Source organism: Aspergillus novofumigatus (genome assembly GCF_002847465.1).
Source record: "Aspergillus novofumigatus IBT 16806 chromosome Unknown P174scaffold_9, whole genome shotgun sequence".
NCBI classification, from domain to species: domain Eukaryota; kingdom Fungi; phylum Ascomycota; class Eurotiomycetes; order Eurotiales; family Aspergillaceae; genus Aspergillus; species Aspergillus novofumigatus.
The window spans coordinates 485,224-501,602 of NW_020194282.1; the positions used below are offsets into that span (position 1 = coordinate 485,224).

General features: G+C 48.6%; 5 protein-coding genes across 5 annotated transcripts; 2 read left to right on the top strand and 3 right to left on the bottom strand.

Moving 5' to 3' along the window:
• Positions 1-15: 15 nt before the first annotated feature.
• Positions 16-1,377, bottom strand: cap2 (F-actin-capping protein subunit beta). Its single transcript, XM_024828374.1, has 5 exons — positions 1,329-1,377; positions 803-1,182; positions 473-742; positions 355-402; positions 16-297 (listed from the first exon to the last, which is right to left on the bottom strand). Exons 1-5 carry the CDS (start codon positions 1,355-1,357, stop codon positions 224-226), a joined length of 801 nt encoding a protein of 266 aa, XP_024678265.1. The 5' UTR covers positions 1,358-1,377; the 3' UTR covers positions 16-223.
• A 172-nt stretch (positions 1,378-1,549) lies between these two features.
• On the bottom strand, positions 1,550-5,392 carry mph1 (3'-5' DNA helicase). The gene is made up of 3 exons (XM_024828375.1): positions 4,880-5,392; positions 3,210-4,820; positions 1,550-3,150 (listed from the first exon to the last, which is right to left on the bottom strand). Exons 1-3 carry the CDS (start codon positions 5,031-5,033, stop codon positions 1,637-1,639), a joined length of 3,279 nt encoding a protein of 1,092 aa, XP_024678266.1. The 5' UTR covers positions 5,034-5,392; the 3' UTR covers positions 1,550-1,636.
• A 1,045-nt stretch (positions 5,393-6,437) lies between these two features.
• Positions 6,438-7,124, top strand: P174DRAFT_424850 (uncharacterized protein; the record flags this gene model as incomplete). Its single annotated transcript, XM_024825234.1, has 3 exons — positions 6,438-6,561; positions 6,626-6,908; positions 6,977-7,124. 3 exons carry the CDS (start codon positions 6,438-6,440, stop codon positions 7,122-7,124), a joined length of 555 nt encoding a protein of 184 aa, XP_024678267.1.
• Positions 7,125-8,573: 1,449 nt separating this feature from the next.
• Positions 8,574-13,581, bottom strand: P174DRAFT_515722 (uncharacterized protein; the record flags this gene model as incomplete). Its single annotated transcript, XM_024832216.1, has 13 exons — positions 8,574-9,718; positions 9,763-10,200; positions 10,249-11,862; positions 11,924-11,962; positions 11,996-12,000; positions 12,035-12,179; positions 12,207-12,271; positions 12,318-12,399; positions 12,466-12,710; positions 12,782-12,896; positions 12,950-12,971; positions 13,101-13,403; positions 13,430-13,581. The coding sequence occupies 13 exons, from the start codon at positions 13,579-13,581 to the stop codon at positions 8,762-8,764; spliced, it is 4,182 nt and encodes a 1,393-aa protein (XP_024678268.1). The 3' UTR covers positions 8,574-8,761.
• A 104-nt stretch (positions 13,582-13,685) lies between these two features.
• Positions 13,686-14,077, top strand: P174DRAFT_303757 (uncharacterized protein). Its single transcript, XM_024821627.1, has one exon. The coding sequence runs from the start codon at positions 13,738-13,740 to the stop codon at positions 13,957-13,959; it is 222 nt and encodes a 73-aa protein (XP_024678269.1). The 5' UTR covers positions 13,686-13,737; the 3' UTR covers positions 13,960-14,077.
• Positions 14,078-16,379: the final 2,302 nt, after the last annotated feature.

Below are 16,379 nucleotides of genomic sequence, written 5' to 3' on the forward strand. Positions count from 1 at the left end.
TTCACGGATGCTTTTGTGAACGAGTTTATTCGGCGCAGGCTGAAAAGAAACGAGACCTATTTACTTTTGCCTTTCTCAGTCTTTACCGACTTTGACGCGTATGGCAGAAGCTTTGATGATGATGCGAGATAAGGAGTAAGAACATAGGCATGCTCATGTAAGACGGCAAGCAAAGTACAGATGCTAGTTCGCAGAACTCAGCGAGCAATGGCTGGCCGATGCACTACCGCTGCATGGACCTAATCATCTCCAGGTGTGCAGCCTTCTCTTTATTGGTTTCCGAAAGCGGTGCGAGGCCTGTATTCCTTGTCAGCATCCATTCCCTTGTCCTACCGTGAGACGGAAGCGGCTTACTTCGAAGTTCACCCACCACATCCTTGGCCTTGCCAAAGTAGACCTCCTCTGCCGTCGCAAGTCAGATTAGCATGTGACGTGTCAAGGCAGAACAACTCTTCACAGATGTGAAACATACGCAATAAGTTCCGCATCTTCAACTCCATATCCTCAACGAGCCTACCGACATTGGCGACATGGCTCGCATCCGACTCCACAGGGAGATCAACCTCCATCTGCCGGGTCATATTGCCACTGAGATCCATCTCGCCGAGGGCCTCATTCTCGTTCGCCAAGTGCAGGATTACCGTGCTCGTGAGCTTGTAATGAGACATGCGCGCCCTATCAGTGGCCTCGAAGACATGAATGCTGTCCCACTCTCCTGAGCTCTTCGCTCCGGGTGTAACACCTGTCCGCAATACCATTAGCAAAGCCCATATATAACCAGTCATCAAATAACAAAGCCCACCTTTCTTCAAGAGGATAACACCCGCAAACCCATCATCTAAATCCCAAAAGTAAACGCTGCCCACTCCACCCTCATAGTACAGCTCCCGATACACATCAAAGGCCTCGTTAGCCGCAACCTCGAGCTTCCTCACCCGCTCGCTGGGGACCGTCCCGTCCTCCAGTGGTGGATCGAACTCATTGCTCCAGGGCGAGCGGTAGCTGTCCCCATCCCGGTTGTAGTCGCAGAGCAGGTAATCGCGGTTCGTCTTCGGGCAGCGGCGGATCTCTAGAGGCTGGTCGACTGAGGAGAGGAGATCTTCGGTCAGGTCTGGGACAATCGATGTGATGGCCTGCAGGTTCTGTTTCGTGTCGCGGGGGTTGAGGCGCCGGAGAAGATCGCTAGGATGTGGTTGTTATGGTCAGCTTGAGCTGTTGTTGTTGTTGTCTCCGAGCGGGGTGACACTCCGCTGTCCGGTTCCTCGTTCTGAGGGCCCAAGACGTGGAATATGAGGTATATAATCGATTGCTTGGAATTGGATACTTACAGCGCACTGTCAAATTGGATGTCCGCCATGGTGTGAGGTGTTGGAAGAGTGTTGTATTTGGGGAGCTCTACGTGAAACCGGACCTCCCTCTCGACTTGGCCGATTAAGGTGCGTGCGCAAAGAAAGTGGGGGTGGCATTATGCTCCCCCTGAGCTTGGAGAACGCTCCTGATGAACATACTACCCTTAAAAAACAATAAAGAGATTCAAAACTCATCTATTGCTATGTAATTTTGGGTATCTAGAGACGACGATAATCTTCCAAAAGCCAAGTTTAAGTATCCAAGAGCGTCCACGCTGACCAAAATGTCATCCCTCACTGTCGTCAAGAACTAATCTATTTCGTTTGCGAGAAGCATGACGCTCTGCGCTGCGATTGAGAAGTGTCTCAACATCAGGGAAATCTAGTTCAAAAGCATCTTGGCTTCTTTGTGATGAATAGGGAGGTATTTCGGGATGAGGTTCCAGAAAAGATGGCATCAACTTCTCTGGGGACAGCAGTTCGGGAGTGCAACCGTCCTCATTTTCGTCCTTCCGCACATATATATTGTTTAGCCGTGAAGTGGCCAACGCCCTTTTGAAGGCGTGCGGCTTCTTCCCCAGCCTTCCACTGTTCTGCGCTGGAGGGCCCGATTCGCCAGACAGAACTGAGTCCTGAATCTTCTTGCTTGACTCCAGAGCCAACACTTTCCGGTATCGGCTTTCACAATCAACAGTGACCTTACTCATTTTTTGAAGAGTACCAATCATGCGGAAGGTCAAGGAACCATGTTTAACAGCTTTTGTCGGCCTAGGAACGGATTGCAGGCGAGGATAGGCGTCAACACGTGGGTTCCGGATGAACTCTGGACTAGTGCCTCCTATATGACAATAGCGTCGCTCAAGATCCTCTTGCTGTCCTGGCGTAAGGAGAACTTCTTCCAGGGCGGGAACCTCCACAGGCTCTGGCGTTGGTTTGCGGACGGCTCTCTTAGTTTCTGCTTTCTTCGTCACTTTCCCAGTTAGACTGGACGCCTTTGCAAAACCAGTCTCGACGTCATCTGGCATATGGAACTTCTTCGGCGGCCTTTTTGGGGGCCGTGCTCTCCTTCTGGGCTCTGGTAAATCAGCCTGCGTATTCTCCACCGGAATATCGATTTGCCTCTTCTCAGCCACAGGTCGAACTCCTGGGGGCAAGATGCGAGGGGATGTGTCGTCATGAAAAATGAACCGAGTACCGCTGGCTATCATCTGCTGCATTTTCTCATAATTATCTTTGGCCTTAATATAAGACTCCTCTTCTTTGCCCTGCATCAGAAGCAGCACAATATTACCAGCTCTCTTACGACCAGTACGTCCCATGCGCTGGAGCATGCGGATGGGCGACGCCGAAGAGTCGTAGCAGACGATGAGATCGACCTCGCCAATATCAAGACCTTCTTCACCAATTGAGGTTGCCACGATAGTGTTATATGTGCCTTTCTTGAACTTTTGCACAATGCTCAACTGTGTCTTTTGGTCCATTCCCTCCGATCCTTTCGCACTGCTCTGCCCTACGAACACGTGGGGTCGAATCAGAGGCTCGTACCGCTTCAGAACTCTGACAACCTCCTCAGCGCTGTCTCGAAAATGTACAAATATCATAATTCGTGTCGCTGACTGACTCTGGTCTCCATTGGCTGCGGTTCCTTCCCCGCGATCCATGAAGTGATTGAGCACGACCTGTTTGAGGTATTCTAGCTTCGGATGGCCGATGAATTCTGGGTTCTTAGTCCAAGGCTGGAGATGGTTCATGAGTTTCTTGAAGCTTTCGTCCTGCACAATCTGGCGTTGATATTTGCCCCCTTTTGGCCATCAGTGTTAGACTGAAAGTGCAAAAGGTGCCGATAGAACGGCGTGATACCGTGATATTTCAAGAGATCGATAGCATGGGCCAAACTCGCGAGGACGGTGAAAATTGCGTTGACTTTGCCCTTCAGGCCAAGGTTCGCATTCCTCCCTGCATCTGAACCCATCCATTGCTGACGGGCCTTGGTGAGACCGAACGCGGTGAGAGCCATCGGATCCCTTCCCCAGTAGGCGTTGAGGTTACGAAGTTGGTCGACAAGCGGCTGCAGAGTCCTTGTGAAAAGCTCCATGCACAGCACCATTTCATCGGAGTGCTGAAACGTTTGTATCTCGGTGTCCCGAGCATGTACATACTCCCGAATGTCGAGAGACTGCTCGGTGCGAATCTCCACCTTGGCAATACCCAGGCCATCAATGACGGCTTGCACTGACTCCACAGTAGAACCTGGGGTTGCAGTGAGGGCGAGGACCCGGAAGCTCTTGTTATACCGCTTGAGGAACTTGACCACTTCCACGTATGCATAGCCGCCAGTGGCACGATGAGCTTCGTCAACAACGAGCAGAACGATACGTTTGGGGTCGGCTATTCCTGACTTGAGATCATTGACGAGGGTTTGAGGGGTCATGAAGAAAACACGTTTGCTTTTCCATTCCTCCGCGCGAATGCCTGGCGCGGCTTCACCTGTCAGCATGGTCGTCTGTGATCGCGGGATGCCGGCCACCTGGAAGCAAGCAGAGATCTGCTGAGCTACCAGGGGCTTTGTCGGTGCTACGAAGATGATTTGAGCACTCTTTGTCCATCGATACCAATTGAGCATAATGGTCGCAGCGATGAACGTCTTTCCAAGACCAGTAGGAAGCGCAACCAGCAGATTATGGAAAAGACCTCGCTGTGCGATGTTGAATTGGTAATCTCTCGTCTTCCCCAAATTAGTGGGGTAGACCCATGTGTTTATAGCCTCTTCATTGAGTTTGTGATGAGTAGGAGGTTCATTTTTCTCCGGTGGTGAGAAAATTTGCTCTCCCTGCTGCGAGGAGATGTCGGAATTTCGTGCAGCCATGTCGAATAATGTGGATTGCCGTAGGCCAAGCGGGCGATTGGTGCTGAATTGAGATTGAACAGGCGGTCGACGTGTCGCTTGAGATGTCGTTCTGGGTGGCGACAAGGATAGGTCCGAATCGAAGGCGTCATCTGGTATATCATCAAGATCGAATGGCACGTCCGCTGCAGCCTCTTTCAGTGCGGCGGAAGGTGCGACAGCAGTCTGTGCCGGTGTAGACCTGGATGCAGTAGAGGGGATATTTCCCCCATTCTCTTCCTCAAATGATTGCAGTGATGCTGCAATAGCAGCCTCCATTTCTTTATCTTCATCATAATACTGATCCGGTTGATGACTGGCATCAACAGCGGTCGTTGTAGGCTCGGGCGCAAGAGGTTCGGGGCCAGGCTTCTTCCATCGAGGGCCACGAATCATCTCCGGGGGCGAAGGCGGCTGGGTCAATTGTGTGACGAAGATATTCTCCTGGAAGTTGTTGCGTTTTGGTACAAAGACCTTGTACTTGGAGGTTCTCTCGACATCCTCAAATTGAACGCCGTTAACAGACGCTCGGTCGGGCGATTGAAGTTCGTCCTCCCCGTCACCCTGATCTATGGAGATATCGGATTCTAAGTCAAAGAGGTATCAGATCCAGATCGTAAGCGAATATCAGGTGGCGGTAGCTTGCCTGCATCATCAAAAACGCCAGCGTCAAGGCGCCGACGCTTTGCTGGACGGTTGTTCGTCTGGGCTGATTCAACTGCGTCGGGTGTCCCAGGAACGGTAACGTCGCCAATCTCATCGTCAAAATAATCATTAGAGTCGTCACCAGAAACGGACATGTCGCGACTCGCTTGATCTTAACCAAATAGCCCCTCGTCGGATTATAAGGCTCATTGTTTAGTGATGCAGCGACGCGACGCGGTATCGCGACATCACGTGAGGCTAATTGAACAATATAATAGTGGTTTGTCCTGTTTGCACTTGCACCCATCGTCTAGAGAGAATCGGCGGCGCACGTCCTTCGCTTCTGGGCTTAGTGTTACTGGTGGACGGAGGAGTCATGGAAACCATTTTAGCAGCTCCACTTGGGCCATGCGATGAGGTTTAACGAGGAAGATTCGAGATACCTTGTCCAAGGCAACAGTCGCCCTGTTCATACCAAGTTTCATGGTCCTCAATTGTCGTGGTGGAAAATTGAGAGTACTGACGGAGCAGCGTCCAGGATCAACAAAGACAAACCCCTTATTTGCCTCACAATTTCCATTCTGGTCAGAAATCACAGGCACAGAAGTCAAAATTGAAACCTGGTCCGCGTCAAATGACTTCGGACTAGAGGCAGACAGGCCCACACTAAGGAATCTGTTTATTTTAGGCACTCTTTTTCTTGAATTCCGACCCCAGATTCCACAGCCACAATTTCCTCATGCCTCTGATCTTCTATTTTGCTAATAATAATCAGCAAGGGTCTTCACTTTTCAGCTGAAGTTTGATGACATACACGCAAAATGGTGGTTACACTGAATGAGCACCTCATTTATTATTTAGTCAAGTATCATTATTATGCCTATCACTAGATATCTTTGCACTATTATTGAGCGTCACCATATCAGCCAAACAAGGCGGCTTGCTTCGAAAATAGCAGTCGGTGACGATGATCAGATCCTCCTTGGATCATTATTATTATGTATTATTGTTGTACGCTGTATTTTGTATGGCCGATGCTACTGGAAGAATCCAGACTAAACGACGACAACCTGATTTTCTCCAATTCTTCAACAGCTTTGTCCAACCACGATCGTCCACAGAGCTAAGCTAGCTGAGGAGATACTGCATGAAGCCTTAGTGACGCTGTCAGTGGATGATTAAAGCAGTTAGGATAGTCCTAAAACTCAAAATAAGTATTAACTTACAGACAGGAAAGACTGAAACCCTACTAATGGGAAGGCGTAACAACAAGAAACCTGGGAGTGACAAGTCTTGGAGTCATTAGTGTGTCCAATATCCACACGTCACAAAGAACCCTTCCCAGCAAGGTTTCATGGCCTGAGGGTATCTACTACTGTCATTGGTCTTACTTTATTACTCCTCCTTTCCCCCAACTACCTTTGTTTTCCCTCTCCTTCTTCTTCCTCCTCATCAATAAACACCAGTCTCTCGTTTGTAACAGTAATCTTCTTTTCTCTTTCTTGCACTGAGATCTCAAGTCTGTCGCTTCGGAAACTCTACAGTCAAACCAAGTCAAAATGAAGTTCAACAACATCATCGCCGTCTCCTCTCTCTTGGTCCTGGCTACTGCCCAGTCCACCACTGACAGCGCAGCCTCCACCACCATCAGCCTGACCCCCGAGGCCTCCTGCGCCGCCAAATGTCCGTATTTATAGCTTTTCTTGAACTATCCAGCACATAAAGCTAACCTCGCGATTGCATTCAGGCGGTTCTAATGACATTTGCTGTGTTGCTGGATGCTATAAGGTTCCCTGCCCTAGCGACCAGCAGGCCAACGACACCGTCAGCTGTGTTGCTGCGTGCCCTCAGGGCTCTGGCACTCCTAGCGACACCGACAAGTATGCCGCGTGCCAGAACAGCTGCTACAGCAGCCACTTCTTCCCCGCGACCATGACCAATGCTGGTTCCGCCAACACTGGTGTCAGCACCAACACCGCGACCACCACTAGCACTGGCTCCGGCAGCTCTAAGACTGGCACTTCTGGTATGTTGCTGATTCTATTTGGTCATTTTTGAAACAGGCCAAGGAAGCCAAAGCTAATTGGACAATCTGCAGGCTCCGACTCCTCGGCCTCTGGCTCCGGCACTGCTACCAGCAGCTCTACCGCCACCTCGACCCCAACGCCGCTGCTGTTAGCCAGCTGCAGCTCGGTGTCTCTGCCGCTGGTCTCCTTGGCTTCGTTCTTGCTACTTGGGCTCTGTAAATGATGACCTGTTCTTTACAGAGACGCCTCATGGCTACGACTGGGTCCCAGGTGGTAATGAATCTCGAGACGGGAGTTAATAGGGTTACGGGACATGGGTCGATTGATTTTATTTCTCTTCATTCTCATTGAAGTACTAATAGGGATGCCACCTAATACTGTGCCATAGTTGCCTTTCATGTGTAGTACTTTCAAGATATTTTGAGATACCAATGCGAAGATGGTTAATAATGAGTCTGGCTCATGGACAGTCTACTTCGAATCACAGTATGAACGTTGACATCCAACATGGGCAATGTTGCCTTGATCGAGTTCCTATAAACCAAGGCAATGCTCAACGACGTTCGATTCAGCGAGGTCTGTTCAAGTTGACCCAGCGTCCCGGTCATTATCCACCTAGGCACTATAAGCTCGGAAACGCCATTTGAAAGGGTTCGGCATATTCTCCTAAGCACTTTGCAGCTCAGGAACCATTCGTGATCTCCCGCAAGGTCTCCAGGCCCTTCTCCTCCACCCTGATCTGTGAAATCTCGTCCTTCAATCGAGGCTCTAAACCTTGAGATCATGTGAGTTTCAGAGTATATGCCTGCAATGTAATCAAGTACCTACCTCTCTGGATGCCAGCGACGAATGACGAGTGATCTACTCCGTAGACCGTGAAGATCTGTAAGAAGATCCCCACCGATAAGGCTGATTGATAAGCTGCGCGTCAACTCCCCGCTTAAACGCGTAAATCACAATACATATATTTTTATTAGTAGACCTATATACTCCCATAATCATAGCAGCAACCTGCAGCCTAGTTGATGATATCTCACTGGCTAGGAATCTCCCTAAGTAGCCTATCTCCACACGGCCACTTACACTGATTACTATAGATAATCAGCTAAGGAAGCGCGATGTGGTCCCTAACCCTGTTAGTATGAATCTGGTTAACTTAGTTAAGTCTTTCAGATGTCCTGGATGATATGAGGCCAAGTCTGCTATGGACCTGACCACTATCTAGCTAAATCTAGTCCTTTTCTAGTGGAGTATCCATAGTAATGGATACCCTTATATATATATTAAAAAGGTCCTAAAGAAAAAAAGACTAGGAAGAATATAAAAAGGGACCTAGCTCTTTATAGATGCACTGGATGGTAGCTGTGTCTGAGCTTGACTTGGCTGTAAGTCATTCAGGATATCTGAAAGACTCAGTCAAGTTGGCTGCATATCAAGGGGCTGGGGCCCATAACTGTGAATAATGAATGAGAGAGGCTAGCGGAAGGATGAAGGGGCGTCCCATTTATATGTGAAAGGACAGTAACTGGTTTTCCAAAGCGACCTTTTCCTTGGTGTTGGCCCAAATCGGTATTGGGATACTTACGCAAGGGAGATCTAATATGATTCACCGCAGCCTATCCTCTCGTGTCTTATCAGATGCTGTTAAATATGTATATAGCGTGTTGTGTTTGATATAGAAGATTCGGCTTGAAATTTATAGTTCCGCAACCCGCAGATGGCCGCCGGCGACTGCTATGTTCATAACAGTGCTATCTTTTCTTAAATGTTCGACACCCATGGGTGGGAATGTGTGCGATGCTGGTATACAATACCAGACCCGGCTTCAATATTGAGCAGAAGACAATGTACCGACCTCATCGAAGCTTGACGCTGGTGGCATTGAAAGTCGGCGGGGGATGATCAATACTGCCGGTATCGTTGAAGGTACATGTGCGACAAAAGTCCGGCGGTGGTGTCTCCAGTACAGTGCCATTGGCAAAGATGACCCCCGAGAAGGTGCTGAACCCAGCCCCGCGGTCCCCTCCCACTGAAAGCATCATCCGCGTGTTTGTGGCGTGCTGGGCGAGCGGATTCTGGCCCCCGTTGACATCGCAGTTCTGGCTCACCATGTACAAGTTCAGCCCAACAGCCAAGGTCTGCATCATGGGGTTGTAACTCTCGGCGCTGAGATCGCTCACGTGGAAGAGTCCGACAGCGTCATGCAGGATCACCGTGGGAAACTTGTCCGGGGAGATGGCATTCAGGCCGTAGTGATAGAGCGCCGGGTTAGTCTCCTGGTTGGCGATCAGTTGCAGCGTTGGGGGCGGAATGGCGACATCCAGGGCGCTCGGAGTGCACTGCCACTGCATAATGTAGTAGGAATCGCCCGTTCCCCCATCGCGGGCGATGCTCTTCATGTGGGCGATCTGCTTGTCGGCGTTTTGCTGCGTGTACTGCTCCTGGGCCCAATAGTCGTCGCGGTCAAAGGAGGTGGTGTTGTAGATTCTGGACTCCGCGCGGCCCTTGGGGATCCCAGCGTTCAATGTGCCATCGATGATAATGAGCACGCAACCCCGGCCGTCCTTTGCATCTAGAAAGGTATGCAGCGGTTGCCGATTGAATTTCCCGCCGTCGCTCGGTTCCGGGCAGCGGTTGTTGATCCCTTCGAGCTTATCGTAAAACGCGTTGGCGAGCGCGGCGCTCCAGTACCGATTCGCCTGGGTGAGGTCACCATTGTCCAGGTTGGTCATGTATCTCACCCACCAGACCATGACCTCCCCGGTGTAGTCGGTGGTAAATCGATTGACCCCCGCAATCAGGCTGTCCAGAGACTCCCCGTCGCCCCCAGAGGCGCGGCGGCAGTTTCGTCGTTGACATGCGCTGCCCAAAAGCTGGCAAACCCGTCGATGCTGACGATCCTCATGTCAAAGTACCGAACGCCGACCCGCAGCTGGTTGTAGTGGTCCAGGCTCTGCGTCTCGGTGTTCGAGGCAGTGCCGAGTCCGTTCCACCCCGAGTTGGTGATGCTGCTCATCCCGGCGTCGTGCGAACCAGGGACGACGACGTGACGCAGTTCGCGATCCTTGATGATCGCATACATGCGGTTCATCCAGTCGGCGTTGTTGAGTTGCAGCGAGGTGACATAGCCGTACTCCTCACTGCCGCTGATGACCAGTGCCACGCTGACCCGCTCACCAGGGAATCCGAGCTCGCGCCAGCCCAGGCCCATGCCGCCGAGGTCAAAGACCACGCGGCGCTCGTAGCTGTCCGGGATGTGCGTGGTAACGTGCACGGCAAAGGTCTTGTCGGTGTTCTCGAGTTGATAGTAGGCGTACCCGTTGGTGTCGACGAAGCTGCCCACCTTGAGGCCCAGATCGTACGTGACGTTGTTCTTCAACGCCCGCCCCGAGGGCACGTCGCCAAACTGCCAGGTCGAGAACTGGTAGGGTTCGGGGCCCGCCGTATGGATGAATTTGTAGGGGGTTAAATTGACAATCGTCACAGACTGCTGACCGTCTGTGTCGTCGGCATGATTTAGCACGGTACCATCGTTTGACCATAGCTCAATCTCCCCGGGTGGCACGTATTCACTGCTATATTGACGGGCCGCATTTGAACACTGGTCATCTCCCCCGTCGCCAGGCTTGGGCGCCGCGCCAATGGATGGCAGCTCATACAGTGAGATGTGCGCCCAACTCGGGTGGCTCGAGACCGCGAGGTTTGCTGCAGATGTGATTGTGGTCCCGTCCGGAGAGACGATGATATTCTTCGCGCCGGTCCCAATCACATGTTGTAATCGATTGTTATCGTAGTTGCTGCCGAGAAGCCACAGCGCCTTCTGGCAACCGTGGACGTCGATGCAGTCTTGCGTGTACGTGCGGAACCAAGAGTACGTGCCCGCAGACCCGATATGGACATTTTGGCAGTTTTTCATGATGACAGCCCACGAGGCATCGCAGCCGTCCGCATCGCTGCCATCGCAGCCGTACTTGGGATCGCTGTCAAAGGTGCCGACCACCTGGTCGAATGGTGCAGGGGGCTTCGGCGTCGGCTGGTAGTAAGGTGATTCGGTCTGCAAGAACGTGGTGAAGATGTTTTGGGCGCCATTGAAGTTGTACTGGTAGAAGACGCTATGCTCCGAAGCTGTCCCGTACAGCCATGTGGCCTTTTGGCTTTCGATCAGCATGCCCCGTGCACTGTACACGGAGAGCTGTTCCATGTTGTTCAATGGGTCATCGAGCAACGGATCGTCAATCATGTGGTCTGCCACCCAAAGCCACATGTTGTCAAAATAGCCCGAAGCCCGCTTGGTGACGTGTAGGAGCATGCTAGCCACTTGACATGAAGATGGATTGGTCCCAGTGGTGATCGGAGGACACTCTGTCGGCATCAACTCGGTCCCCGTTGCACCCCCCAGCCGTACGTGGACATCCCACAGCGCGGCCGAGCCTGCGCTTTCTGCGGCGACGTTCCACTCCATCAGGATAACTCCCGGGGTCGGACCTTTGCTTGTCAAGATGAGATCTTGTAGCTCGACATTGCCGACCTCCCCCTCGTTGCCGACCCTGAGCATGACCGCGGGCTTGCTGGCATCGCCAAAGTAACCTCCTGATGCTGCAAACTGCGACCAGGTCTCATCGATGATCTTCACATTCTTGGGAACAGTAACGGTGCGTTTGATGATGTAGGTGCCGGCATCTACCAAGATGATCTTGCTGCCATCGCCATATTTATTGAAGGCATTCTGAACAGCGTCCGTGTCGTCCGTCGAGCCGTCGCCAGCAGCACCTTCATCCTTGAGATGAACAAAGTCTACTGCGGTTTTGTCAGCGTACTGGTTCCTGGGACGTTCAAAGTAAGGAGCCACATCGAGTCCCGCGACAGATGGTCCCAGGAGAGAGGGTTCTTGGTCATAGTCCTTTGACCCGTTGGTCCAGGACCGTTTGTTTTCCTTATACGTTGCCCCCATCACATACTGTTTGTTGAATCAGCAAAGATTGTGACCTGAATGGGGGCAGCTTAGGGTAGCAATATACGCTCTTGTAATATCCGGAAAAGAGGATCAGGTTGTCACTCTAATGGTCTTTGATTGGACGATCTAGCTGGACATTATCTAAAACCAACCCGGTGAATCTGGAGTCCATGACAGTTAACTGGGATGGCCATCTTAATTGCAAAAGACTTGGTACTGGAGAAGACTGAGTTAATAATGGTTACTGAGCCTGGGATCTGCCCGTTGGCATCGTTGTATAGTCGGAATCCAACTTTGGCGTTCTTGACCATGATGCTCTTCTATACCCAACCCCAGTCCCAGATGACTTTGACTGCAGTATTGCAGCTATTAAAGGTCAACTGCGTGACACTAAACTGCTGACTGCCTCCATCTGCGAGCTGTTAGTGTTGAGGCTTAGACTGCTGGGTCTCACTTACAAATCCTGAAGTTGCTGCTGGTGAAAGTGATGTCTAACATGACGCCCCTGCTACCATTCTCTGCGTACATGCCTTGCTGAGTCTGTCAGGTAAAATAGTCAGCCGGCTCTAATTAAGTGCTAGTGGACTTGAAAGTCTCAACACCTACCATGGCAGAATCTGTGATGATCTTAACATTCTTAATTGTTGTCGCCTGGGCCACCTGATAGTGGAGTGCAACCATATAGGCACCTGGATTGCTTGCTGTGATATCAATCTTCAAATTGCGAATCTGGCTATAAAACCGCGCAGTGTTGATATACCACTCCAGCGCATTGCCATCGGGCCCGTCTCCACTGTTATTAACATAGACGTCTGTGGACAAGACTCCGAGACTGACAAAGCTCGAGGTGGCTCAGATGGTTGGCCAGTTATTTGCATCACTAATGATCTGAGTGCTGAAGTAAATGCTAATCAAGCTAGACATAAGGTATGTTCTGGGGGGAAATATATAATGGCATTTTTGGTAGTGGCCCCATTGCAAGCGGCGCCACATTGCTTGCCGTCATCGATGGCCCTTTGGATTGCTGCTGTAGAATCCTACCATTATTTAGTCCCATCATCTATACTGTGCTTCTGTTAGGTGTACTAACTCTTTGACCTGTGGGATCAGCCCTATAGTTGTTAATAATATGTTAAAAGACCTACAAGTTGCATCATGTCAGCGTAGTCTTTGGGATCGAAGCTGTTGAGGGGATTAGCTGCTGGAGAGTAGACACCTTATAGTTAGGATTATCTCCCTACAGGATGGCACCCTTTTGCTCAATCCCCTCCATCCAGAATGTTCCCGCCCTCTGGTATAACTTGGTGTAGTTTCTACCAGCTAAGCCACCTGCTTTGAGCTTGGCTACTAGCGCTGCCGCGCGGGCAATCTGGTTGGTGATATTGAGTAGAGGCGGCGGTGCAGCCATGTTGTCATGCTTACCTAGCTTTGTCCCTGGCTTCATAGAGTAGTTGTTACGTGACGGGTGGGCAAGACGGGCTTGATTCCGCTTGGTCATTTCCGCAACGGCCTCTCTGACTATCTGATGGGCGGTTGCAATCTGGCTTGAGGTCGCGTTGTGCGCCGCCACATTTGGGGCAAAACAGCCGCCTCTCCCCGAGGGGAGATAAACGCTTGATGATGGGCAGCATGGTCCCAGTGGGCGTGGGAACTGGATAGGATGAGGACAAAATAGGAAAGGATATATACCCAGGAAAGAGTGGCAGAAAGAGAGATCCACATCTTGCTCACTGACAAAAGGGAGCGAAAAGGAGCGAATAAGCTAGGTCAGCTCAATACATAAGTGTCTGGTTCTTGAGAAAGAAGGGAAATGGAGTGACTGTGCCATTTGATTTATATATAGAGCTTAGTTACTCTGAGGTTGAGCCTGAACCAGCCATGCTTGATTATGGGGTATATTGCATATTGGATAGGGGGATATGCAGAACAACCCTGCTACTGCTGATTCCTATGGTTACAGATGCCAATGTCGCTGCTCTTCTGGCTCAGAAGAATAATGAGCAGAGTGTTGTTCACACCCTTTCTCTGGGGAGACTGCATCCCATGGCTACATATGAGCGGAGTTGTGCCTTCTTTAAGGTAGTACTAGCAGCTGGTTGAGCTGCTAGTTTGACAACGATCTCTGTTAGATTGTATAGATTCCCTGAGGATGGCTCTGGATTGTCCTAACACCGTCCATGTCTGAATCTGGCGTGGATTGCGGTGGTGTTTGTTGCGGAGGCCATCAGTAGGTTGATGGTAGATGAAGTATTGAATTATGTTACCGCTTGCCCGATTTGGAAGCATATGAATTGGCGAAGCACTGCCACTCTTGGCCGAATATTCGATAGCATTCGATCATTAGAAGACCTGCAATCCGACCCCTATCGAAGGCATATATAGGAGATAGATAGTCATTCGTTTAGAAGAATCAGACCTTCATTGATTTTCAATTGGCCATATAGTTTACTAGTGATTTGGAAAGTTTACATATTTTAGTGATTTTAACAGTTATGAGCCCGGATTGCCCTTAAGAGACGCACAGATTGATTTGTTTGGATCATTCTTCCAGGCCTGCATATTGGAGAGCTCTATCTTATAGTATTAGCGAGATATCTCATTAGAATTGCCTGATTCGGAAGAATTGAAGTTATATTAACACCGCCGTCACCCTATCTTGAAGCCAACATGGAGTATTATGCTAAGCTAATAAGATCCATCAGGAAGGTCCCCATCGTGCTAGATTTGCCTGATGATTGGTGGAACTGGGACTCTCATATAAAAGGTATAGTAATGAGCTATAGAGTGAAAGAGATCTTGCTTAGAGAAATGCCGCGCCTATTAAAGCTAATTCATCCAGATGATTTGGAATCAACCAATCAGAGAGCTGCAATAGATCTTGAATCAAAAACCTTATATAATTATTAAGTCAACAGTTAGAAGAGATATTATAAGGAATGGAAGGAAGCAGAGCAAGGCCTAGTAGCTATTTAGTAAGAAATAGAGTAAACAGTCGCGTAGAAGCATCTCAGGTAGCTCACTAATAAATCAGATTATGTCATTAAAGATATTTAAAGCTGAAGGCCAAGCTGGAGCTAAAGAAGGAAGATTAGATATTACATGTCATGGCAAGATATAACCAACTCCTATTAAAGCTAGCCAATCAGAATGTCGAGATGTGGCTAGGCGAATAGGAAGATGTGATAAGTAAATATAATTAACTTAGATTAAAGAGCTTTACTAGGGAAGATGCAACCAGGTCCTTCCTTACAGCACTAAGGGGCCTAGATTGATTGTATACCCAGATAAGATTAAATAAATTAATGAAGGATAAGTTATTAGATGTATTTAATAAGATCTACCATTTCTATAAATAATAGTAATCCCTTAGTTAAAGAGAATAGAAGAGCATGTTTGCCACCTTCAAGGGATAATCCTCTAATTAATAGAATTCTAATTTAGCTAATCAGAATTATGGAAATAAACAGCCAAATGAACAGCCTAAGTAAGGCCTAGAAGACTATACCTATGGAGAAAAGCATATATTTAATAAGTGCCCATATTTAATTAAATTATTAAGGCTGAATGGATGGAAGCTAAATGCAGAGATCATAGAATAATTTAAGTGGCTTAAGCAGACAAAACTAAGAGTGTGATATGCTATGGAATAAGCAATTAAGTAAGTAAATTAGAAGCAGGGAATATCTTACATGGTAATAAGTATTATTTAAAGTAATTCTATAGTATTCTTGCTAGGAAGCAATGCATATAAGCTATAAGATAGTTAGATTGTTAATTCAGGAGCAGATATTAATATCTATAATAGTTAAACTCAATTCCTCACCTATGAACCAGTAGAAGATGAGTATACACATTTTAGTGCAACAAATATGCAAATCCTTGGATATAGGAGGGTCAAACTAAAAGTAATTAGAATAAATGGAATGCTATATATCCTAGAACTAAGTAGAGTAGCCTATATACCTAAGTACTATATAAATTTGCTTTTAACCTTTTATATAAAGAAGCATGGATTTTATCTTAATCAACACACTAACACTATAGAAGATCAGCATGGGAAGCCGATTTGCCGCATAGAAATAAGATGCAATCTAGAAGTGGTGGAATATAATCTAATATTAAATATCTTTGCAATAAATTAATATTTGGAACAGCTATATGAATCTACTAAAACTAGCAAATAATGGCATAAACAGCTAGCACATTTAGGAGATGAAGCTATACAGCATCTGGAGGAGGCATCTATTGGTGTAAAAGTATTGAATTGTAAGAGATCAATCTGCGAGACGTGCAGGCTAGTGAAGGCCTATAAGTAAATATCTTGAATGCCTAGAGAGAGATTAACCAAGCTGTTTAAAAGCATTCATTTCAATCTGATTCTGATGACTATTACCTATAATAGTGATTGTTAGGCCACACATTTCATCTATGAATTAACTGGATGGCATGTCATCTACATGCATCCAGATAAAGATTAGCTTAATAGCCAAATACAGCAGTTTATTAAATAGGTTAAGATG

Bases quoted from the DNA above. Each gene is read 5' to 3' on its own strand.
- cap2 (XM_024828374.1), bottom strand. From the start codon at position 1,357: ATGGCGGACATCCAATTTGACAGTGCGCT. The intron at 1,183-1,328 runs GTAAGTATCCAA...ACCACATCCTAG, and splicing joins ATCCAATTTGACAGTGCGCT to CGATCTTCTCCGGCGCCTCA. The intron at 403-472 runs GTATGTTTCACA...TTGCGACGGCAG, and splicing joins GAAGATGCGGAACTTATTGC to AGGAGGTCTACTTTGGCAAG.
- mph1 (XM_024828375.1), bottom strand. From the start codon at position 5,033: ATGTCCGTTTCTGGTGACGACTCTAATGATTATTTTGACGATGAGATT. The intron at 4,821-4,879 runs GCAAGCTACCGC...TCTTTGACTTAG, and splicing joins TGGCGTTTTTGATGATGCAG to AATCCGATATCTCCATAGAT. The intron at 3,151-3,209 runs GTATCACGCCGT...GATGGCCAAAAG, and splicing joins CGATCTCTTGAAATATCACG to GGGGCAAATATCAACGCCAG.
- P174DRAFT_303757 (XM_024821627.1), top strand. From the start codon at position 13,738: ATGCTTGATTATGGGGTATATTGCATATTGGATAGGGGGATATGCAGA.